This window comes from Mytilus trossulus, chromosome 3 (assembly GCF_036588685.1).
Source record: "Mytilus trossulus isolate FHL-02 chromosome 3, PNRI_Mtr1.1.1.hap1, whole genome shotgun sequence".
Lineage (NCBI taxonomy): Eukaryota > Metazoa > Mollusca > Bivalvia > Mytilida > Mytilidae > Mytilus > Mytilus trossulus.
This window is the reverse complement of record NC_086375.1, coordinates 9831629-9841809: the sequence shown is the minus strand read 5'-3', so window position 1 is coordinate 9841809 and position 10181 is coordinate 9831629. Positions and strand designations below refer to the sequence as shown.

General features: G+C 32.1%; 1 protein-coding gene across 1 annotated transcript; it reads right to left on the bottom strand.

Annotated features, from left to right (window-relative positions):
- Positions 1-2040: 2040 nt before the first annotated feature.
- Positions 2041-10181, bottom strand: LOC134710120 (dynein axonemal assembly factor 10-like). The gene is made up of 8 exons (XM_063570327.1): positions 9893-10181; positions 7357-7457; positions 6499-6626; positions 6091-6192; positions 5745-5860; positions 3604-3738; positions 3165-3262; positions 2041-2574 (listed from the first exon to the last, which is right to left on the bottom strand). Exons 1-8 carry the CDS (start codon positions 10064-10066, stop codon positions 2367-2369), a joined length of 1062 nt encoding a protein of 353 aa, XP_063426397.1. The 5' UTR covers positions 10067-10181; the 3' UTR covers positions 2041-2366.

Genomic DNA, 10181 nt, shown 5'->3' with positions numbered 1-10181 from the left:
CTTTAACTTTTATTATCATTAGTACATATTACTAGCCCCATCGTACATTGCTGTTTTTCATGTTACAATAGCCTTAATATTTATTGTTACATTCATAATTAATCGGTTCCTTACCTAACTTTGCATTCCGGCAATTAGTCTCCGATGTAACAATAATATTTTTATTATTGTTACATTTCCATGTAACCGTAGCCAGTGCCTATTTAATTCCAGATAAGTGGGCAACAACTAATTTGGTATAGGGTCTGTCATGTGTGCTCCGACATTTTCTGACGAGCAGATCGTGGTAACCATATGCAGCCATTGACATGAATCAAATTTTGATCTATAAAGTTCAATAAATCAACAAACCCTATTCATAGGTCTATGAAGACAGACCTCATTATTTGATATATGTACCACCAAGACGAGATCGTTGCTTAGACATCCAAAATAGCCTTGACGTTTGTGTATCGAAGTTTATTGATCTGGATTGGATGTACTAAAAAGATAAGGATACAAAAATAAATACCAGACTGGAAATACATGTACACCTTACAATGATTCCATACACCAAATATGCTTAAATATAGTTATTTGGATGGAGAGTTGTCTCAATGGCATCCATACCACATCTTCCTACATCTATTGACCTACTGCAAGTCCAAGAAACAACTTTTAAAACCATGAATTCTTTACGTGATCAATGAATCATAAATATGAGGCCACATCGAAAAAAAAATTCATAGGTGAAGTTCACTTGACTCCTGCCAGTTGGACATGTACACCTTAAATCACTCTTTACAACAAGTATATTAGACCTATTGGTTAAAGTGTCTGAGATATGACTGTAACCACGAAAAACTTAACCCTATTTCACTGATCTATGAAATAAGGTAGAGCCTAGCTAGAATTCAAACTGGAATCGAGACCTTGCAAGTTTTATAAATCCTTATCAAATATATTTATCCTATTACTCATTATATAAAGAGAGAAATTAAAAATACTAAAAATCTTTACTTTTTTCTCAAGTAGTCACTGCACCATGAAAATGAGGTCAAGGGCAATAGACAAATATGACAAACAATACCTTCATAACATTAGGCATCTATATATATATATATATATATATATTCATTAAATAAAATAATAAAATAAGTAAAAAGTTAACAGTTCCATTCTATCGATTTCATCCTTCCATTGGGACTCTTCAGGATAACTGATGTAGTGTCGCTATAGGCGACGTCGTCAAGGAGGTTTATGACGTTCCGTCATTGTTCATTATTAGTAATTCTCTGGGTTTAATTTCGATCGGAACGTTGTTATGAAATAACGTTCCATCTCTTTCCTATATGCTTCATCCCGTCTACATTTAAAGATAGGCATTATTTGAAAATGCTTTTTACCACAAATATCAAGATGTGCACTTATTGGCGAATTTCTGTATTGTGGGTGTTTTATTTGTTCTTTGTGAACTCGCACCCGTTCACAGAGACTATTCCCGGTCTGTCCAATATAATTTTCCTGACAACCAGGACATGTGACGCAATAAATAAGATTTGTTGTTTTACAAGTCATATTGGCGTTCACATGAAATTTTTTGCCATCTTTAAACGATTTCATTTTACCCGTTTCTAAATATTTTGTATCTTGACCGCAAACACCGCATCTTGAATCTCCGCAAGACTTTATTTCAAAGTCACTAACCTTCGGTTCGAACCGAGCTCTAGTTAAGTGTTTCTTTAAGTTTTTAGGTTGTCTTCGGCTGTAGATTAAGTTTCCTTCCGGTATCAATTTTTTCATAGTTTCACTTTCGTATAGGATCGGAGTGAAAGTCACATAACATGCTTTGTAACAGCATGTCACATGTGGAATATCAATTATTGTAAACAATTCATACAAATTGATATTAATGTATTGAATACCAACATCTAAAATAAATAAGTTTTTATTCACCAATAATGCGAAAACATTTATTATATAATAAATAACAATAAAACAACAAGAATGCATGTAATTGTAATGCAAAAATGAATTTAATGATGATCGTAGGATATCGTAGGAAATCTGAATGTTGCTAAATTTTAGATCTCCCAAATGAATTCTCCCTTTAGAAGTATCCATTCACCAAACACATGATGCCATTCCTACACATAATTAGGGATGATTTCACCCAAAAGGCTTCCTATTCCATTCTATACATTTGGACAGAAGAGCCCAAACTTTTCACTGGCCCAATAAGGGTATTTGTTTCAAGAAAATCCTTAACAATCCAAGAATTAAAACATTTTCAAATACATTACCGGTAAATAAAAAATATTATTGAGTTGAGAAGGATTTTCCAAAACAAACTGGTATTTTTACAAACTTCAACTCTCATTTGCCTATCAGACTCTGTTAAGTTTTGTGGTAATAAGAACACGTAATGTTTGATCAAACGCAGTGCAGACACACAATCCTTCCTTGTCGGGACTCCAATCAAAGGAGCTGATTGGTTGTGTTGACATCATTACGTTCTGTAATAGATTGACAGTACCAGCCACGCCCATTTCTGCTCCGTTCTCATCTTCCTTCACTCTCTTTGCTGGATATGTGCTATAAATAAAACAATTTCAAATATTAATATGATTTTTATACAAATCATCACAATATATTTACTGTAAACCAACTAATTTTATAGACTTTCCAAGTAGAAAAATAACATGAAAAATAAATCGTGAATACATAAAACTTGGATCTTTTTGATAATCACAAAACTAAATAACTGCGAAATGGTTTAATAAGGGCGACATAAAGTATTCATGATTTTAGCAGATTAAATGGTATTTTCCATTGTAAAATGTTTGATATCAATATAAGGCTACCGCGGTCAATGAGACAGCAACTTAACAACACAAACAACAAAAAAACGTCTAGATCTAAAACTCAACATAGTCTTCAACAATAGACATGTGTCTAAATTACAAGTTGCTATATAATATTGTAGATAATTTAAATAGAAATTCTTCTAAAAAACAAATGTTCTCTCTTTTTTCAAGGCCTTGATGAAATATAGTTCTACTTCCACAATCACTATACTACAAATTGCAATGATATTATCAAGACTGCTAAGTATTAATTCTTTTGAAGAAAGAAATCCATGTTGTTACTTTGGGTTCAATTTTCGAATAAAGAATTTAACTTACTATTTCCATAAATTGAGTGTACCATTTCCTCCAAGTGTCATGAATACATCTCTGTTTTGTGGTAAGTGTCTGCAGCCCCATACTGTAGATTTATGTGCCTGTTAAAAATGATTGTTATATCAATTAATAGTTTGTATATTAAGAGTCATTACAAAAAGTTAGTCAACAGCATTATCAAAAAGACTTTTGTGTTAGATTTAATGCAACCGCAACCGCATATGCATATATATTTATTAGGTACAATGCAAAATGAAATAAGCTACAAATACTGACCTCTTTAACCAATTACAAAAAAAGAAGGTTGTCATACAAAAAAACATTAATGATTCATATAATGCACAAATGTTTTTTGGAATGTAAATTTGATGGATAAGATTTGACTTTTTTACTTGAATCAAACATGGAAATCTGAAACATTAACCGAACAATTGTGACTTACTTTTTCTGTAACGCAAGCAAATCCTTTAGTTGGATGTTGTGTTCTCATATCATATACATGGAACTTTGATTCTAATGTAGTAGCTACCAGTTTATTCATACTGATGTCTTTTCTGTCAAATTCTAATCCACAAACCTAAAATACAGTAAGCTATTTATAATTTTTTTTATACATCTGAATATTATAGGTAAACTAAAATAAATCAAACAATGTTCACATATTTCGATTGTATCATCTATTTAATAGACATTATAAGGTACACAAAAATGAACTATTTTTAAAACTTCAAAGAAATCATCTAAACTTTTCTTCTCAAAACTGTAAGCTGCCGAAAATTCCCCCAAAAATTCTGCAACTATCCCAAGTAAAATATCTTTTTTTAGATCAAATTTATCAACAGTGTAAGATGTTAGAATCAAAGCCTGAAAGGCTGTAAAATCAATTGCTGCCATGTTTATGTTTTGGGGACTTTTTTTTCATCCACATATATTTAAGAATTAAACATGACAGAAGTGTTGTCTAGTGAGAATTAAGAAGGTTTTAACTTTATATCAATTAAAGACTTTAGCAGAAAGTCATTTTTAATATGTTTTATATTTCACAAGGAGACAACACGTTTACCAGGCTAAAGTTGGGGTCAAATATACATGTGCTGAAACATATAAACTCCTAGAGAAATTATTATGGATTATCCCATAGTAGTGTTTGTAACTGGGCAATAATTTCCTTTATTGATTTAATTTTCATAATTAATTTAAATTTAACACTTCAGTTAAAACATTTCAACTTTCCAGATGCAAATGTTGAAAAACGGGAAAGAAACAAAATATTTTACAAGACATAAACATGTAAAAAATAAATATATATTTCAGCTGACTAAAAATATTTTCATAATGTTACTTTGTCATCATTTCTTAAAAACTAAGTCCCAAACATTATTGCTCAGTTGATATGTGTCATCCTCATGCGGTACGAGATAACTATAATTCTCATGCAATCCCGAAAAGAGGGACCATCACAGACAAACATGACATTAAATCGTCATTATACGAACAAGAACAAACAGCTCTAAGTTGCTTTGATATTTATCCAATTTTCAGGAAACATTGTGAAAATGATCTTCAATATTTCGAAAACATGTAAAATAAAATTGCAAACACGGTGGACCGTCGAGGGTCAACAAACGTAGTAGACTCGTCCATTGGAAAGACGAGGATTATGGTTTCATCATTTGTCATGCATACCCAGTTTTGAATATGATATCCAAAAAGGATGTACTTTTTTTAATCTATGAAACTAGAAAATTCCAAATTGTAAATATCTCTTCATCTGGACTTGGCATCTATCACGTTTGGACGGGTCCATTTCTTTAGTAAGGTGATCGATAAATCTTACGGAGTTATGAAAAAAAAGGAAAACAAACTTATTGTTATGTGTTTCAACAAGGGTTTCGTTCCTCCAAATTATTTGCGCAAACAAATCAACAAAATAGGTCAGTTAACTTTGTCTATTTTTAGATTACAGGTAATCATTTGACACTACGTATAACCTGATAACCTGTGTAGTGATTTTGATTTTACGATAAATTTATGAATGAACGACAATTTTATGAATGAACAAGAGCACCTGACCTCTTTCTTAAAAAAACACCAATTAAACATATAAAACCGTATATTATAAAAGATAATTCAGTCAAATTTTCAATACTAAATCAACAACTGAAATGATTCCATATTTTGTTGAAACATCGTACGAACGGAAAACGGAATCGCAGGTATAAAAATGCATTTTTTCACTCGGACGTCTATGTTTTTTTGATAGTCAAACGGTTGTCCCCCTAAATACAAAAATACATCTACAAGAACGTATGCTGAACTTTCTTAAATCCACTAACGTTTTTCAAAAGTTTCAAGCTATGTATTGCATTAGAAAACATACATAGGTGTTTAAGAATGACAGACCAGGAGCCTGTTTAACAAAATACTATGGCTTGATCTGGGCGGAGTCTCTGATCTGGGTCACAAAGATGGCCATACGCGACGGCATGAAAGCAATTGCTTTAAAAATTATAAAAATATATGCACTGAAGTCAACTAGACAGAGCTAATCACAAATTTAATTTGCTTTACTATAATACTTACTCCATTCTTAATATTAGTCTCCCATTTTAAGGCCATGTTTCTGAGGTCAAATAATTTAATATCACCATTGTCATAACCTGCACAAACACATCTATCACTCTGGTTATAGGCATGACCTTTAAAAATTAAAAATAAACAAGATGTGTAAATGTCATATCTTGCAAAAACGCACCTATCACTCAGGTTAGAGGCATAACATTAACAAGAAAATATAAATGAAATAATGTAACAAGGTAAGAATATTTTCATCTTGTTGAGACAGCATCCTGCCAACCACCATAATTCTAAAGTTTAACGTACAGTGTACACTGTGTTATTGAACACTATATTGCTAACATAAACATACCAAAAGCCACTGTCCAACAGTCTCTTTTATCTTCTCCTTCACCAGCCTCCATTGTCGCCACTGGGTCATTTTTCTGTCTGGGATCCCATACTTTTACAGCACCTTTTTAAACAGAAGAAATACACCTTCAATGCAAAATTTAAAACACATTTAAAGTGCAACGGATATTTTAACTATCTTTTTAAAGGCTGCTTAAAAAAAGAAATTATTTGTTTTTATCTGAAGTGCTTTACCTGAATAACCTTTAATATCAATATGTTCCAGGTTTTTCCTCTTGTACAAACGTATCTGACATTCACATCACCCACTACAGTTACAAAAAAAGTAACATTTAACAAAATTAATGAAAAAACATTTTTTATCAAAGCTTGTGCTCCTTCCTTTCATTAGGATTTATAGAAAACATACCATCTCTACTTGCTGTGACTATTTCTGGAGCACCCTCTCCAATGTAACCACCAACTCCATCAATAGCATTTATAATTTCTTTGTGGGCTTTCACAGAATACACAGGTAATTCCATTGACTCTAAATTCCTACAATATATAAACAACAATAAAACATAAAATCTGGATACATACAATATTCAACACCAGGAAAAGATAAATTTTTGAATGATTTGTTTATCTTATGTTTAAGAGGAAAAGTGGTATAGAATAAATGTGCACAAGATGGATTGTTGATTATGTCCAGCAGCATATAAGACTATTTTCATATTACTGACTTTAAATTTAGACTCCAGATATAATATTTTTTGACACTCACAGGTAATTAATTACCTTCTCTCTGGTTGGACATTGTGATACTCAGTTGATAATGAGTAACGTAAAGAAATAAAATTAGGCTTTTTATCGGTACATTTTTGGGAGAAAATATTTTTTTTAAACTTTTTATGTTTTCATTTTCTGACAAAATAATACATGTAATAGGTAAACAGTTACAACCCCCTCCCAGAGCACAGATTTTTTGTTTGATTGTACTTCTTTTTGGTTGCTCCTACCTGACCAAGTACATGGATGTCTAACAACAGATTTGACAACCCGTTGAGCAATTATATAATTTGGAGTCGGTAATATAAACATGATGAAAAAAGTCTTTTAAATGCATATTTCAACAGTCCATAGAAAGACATGACACCCAACCAATACACATTTTTCAAACTCTGAGCAAACTAGTCATCTGAAATTGGGACATTGTAATCTTATTTGATTTTATTCAATAGCAAAAAAAAATAAGTTGCATGCTTAATAAATTCTTATTACAAACCATATCTGCATTTTTCCATCGAAGTCTCCTGTCGCAAAATATCTTTGCTGTAAACTTGATGCTCCAAATGTTCCACATTTCAAAGCTTTTGATTTCTCGATCTGTTAATAAAAATTATTTAGATGATTTAAATATATATATTTTTTTTTAAATATATTCATCATGTTCATGTATGTATTTTATGTAAGGCCATAAAACAGAAGAGGTTTGTTTGCCCTTACCCTACCTACCCAGAAAATAGTTGCCTAACCAAAATCTTTAATTTTTCCTGGTGTGATTTTTTTTTATTAAGATCAGCTTGGAGACTAATTAACATCCAACAATTCAATTTCGCTTTGAAAGAAAGAAAAAATGCCTACCTACATGTACCTACACACTATCCCAATGTATGGATAGGGTTTGGGCAAACCAAACTTGAAAGTATTTTTAAGTGTGGACTAATAAATGTATTCATTGAGATCCTTACTCATAGGGTATCATGAGATTTTATATCATAACAGAAAGGATATGGGACAAATGTATTGTTCAGCTTACATTGCGAATACATAGTAGACATACATTTACTGTAAAATGTAACTATAAAAAGCAAAACTATCCAAAATAATTTGTTTTCTTCATCTTGCATGTCTTGAAATTTTAAACCTTTAAAATGAGCCCACTTCCATTTGATTTTTTTGGTCAAATTTAATTAAAGCTATTACAGTGTACATGTATTAGAATCCATAGAACATTTAGAAACATATCTGGATTTAACACATCTAATTTGATAAAATTTTGTGAGCAATTTCACAAAAGACTTGACTAGTAAGTGTAAAATTGATTGTAAAATATGACAGCACAGTGCTATTTTCAATAATTATTGAGGTCAAACAAGTTATCAGACTATAACATGTACACTGTACTCTTGCATGTCTTGTGATGCCCATAAGATATGGCCAATACATTTGTAAATAAGAATCCAGGTCTGTTCCTCTGCAATCATGTTAGATTACATTCTTGTTCGCTCCCGTTCATGTTTGATTCACTTTTAAAGTTTTGTGTTGAATTCTTTTTAAATAGTAACATGTGTAAAGTTGACTGTAAACAGGGTTTTTGTTTGTGAATTATTTTGACGAAATGGATTGTCTTGCATATTGTCTTGGTGATGAGAAACTAAATCATTTGTCTTTAAGACTTGTTAATGAAAGGCAGATGATTTTATGCAGTTTATATCAAACTCGTCAGAAACTGTAAAAAATAATTATATTTCTGAAGCAAGACAACAATAGCCCCACTGACATGACTGGCAAATTGCCCCACTTTCTCTCCAACTCGCCCAACTTTTAAAAAAAATCAATCACAGGCATTCTAAATCACTTCACTGTAAGCATCTAAAAAAATATCTCTTTATTTAATCTGCTTTTGAAGGAAGCAGGACAAGTCGCCCCACACCTAATCGCCCCACTTTTTCACCAACTCTCCCCACTTTAAAAAAACCCACCCCAACCTGGATTACCAAATCGCCCCACTTTTTAAAAAAAAACATGTGAAATTGCTTAAATCATGTTTAATATTACTCCTGCCAACTCGCCCCACTTAATGGAAAACGGTAATATTTAGATTAATATAAAATTAAAAATAAAGTAATATTCACGGAATAACATCTTTTTCCATAAGTGGGGCGAGTTGGCATTACAACATTCATCCTGGTTAATAATATATTAATCTAGATATTATCGTTTTCCATAAGTGGGGCTAGTTGGCAGGAGTAATATTCACGGAATTTAACTTATAATCAACAGGATAACATCTTTTTCCATAAGTGGGGCGAGTTGGCTTTACTAAATTCATCCTGGTTAATAATATATTAATCTAGATTTTATCGTTTTCCATTCAGTGGGGCGAGTTTTCAGGAGTAATATTAACCGGATTTAACACATTTCACAAGTGGGACGATTTTTTAAAAAGTGGGGCGATTTGGTAATCCAGGTTGGGGTGGTTTTTTTTTAAAGTGGGGCTAGTTGGTGAAAAAGTGGAGCGATTAGGTGTGGGGCAACTTGCCAGTGGGACGACTTGTCATGGATTCCTTTTGAATAAAGCATACATAAGGCAATGTAAGGTGTGAACAGACCCAAGGAGCGAATGTGTGACTGTGGGTTGGGAATGTGTTTTCTTTTGTTTGGCGAACAGTCCCAAAACCGATGAATAATATTAAAGGCATTTTCAATACTGGCAGATTAAGATCCTGTTTACAAATTGGCTTGTCACTGCCACAGGACATTATACACCTTATCGCTAATCCCGGCTGACCAGGCAGCTTGAACTTTTGACGTCAACAACAATCACTTTTTCATTGTGGTGTCACATATTTTGTTTTATGATGTCAAAATTTTACGGGAAACTGTGCAATATCTAGTAATGGCGGACAAATAGCAATTAGGTGTATTTAAACAACCAATAAATTCAATCAATCCAATTTGGCAGATTTAGACCAACCTGTTGGAGGAAAATAATAGCTACAAGGAAACAGATTGTTGTGAAATTTAATCTTACTTACATCATGAACTAGTTTGATATCACCATGTTGTACTTCATAAACCTGAAATGCTCCGGTTCCGCGTGCATGGTTACCAAGTACAATAAATTTTGCGCTACAAGGAATCCACTTAGTATCAAATAATGTGTAATTTACTGGTTTCTGTACATGGGAAATAATCTGTGGCTTCTCCATTTTGTTTTAACACCCTTTTTAAATAAGGAAACTTGTAGAAATTCGATTAAACTCAATCTTGTATCAACATGAAATTTCTTTTTCTTTCGCGAACTTTAACCGGAAATAAAACTTT

Excerpts from the sequence above, each read along its gene's own strand:
- LOC134710120 (XM_063570327.1), bottom strand. The coding sequence starts at position 10,066 with ATGGAGAAGCCACAGATTATTTCCCATGTACAGAAACCAGTAAATTAC. Across the intron at positions 6,193-6,498 it reads AGTCACAGCAAGTAGAGATG|GTGCTGTAAAAGTATGGGAT; the intron begins GTATGTTTTCTA and ends CTGTTTAAAAAG. Across the intron at positions 3,263-3,603 it reads TTGCTTGCGTTACAGAAAAA|GCACATAAATCTACAGTATG; the intron begins GTAAGTCACAAT and ends CATTTTTAACAG.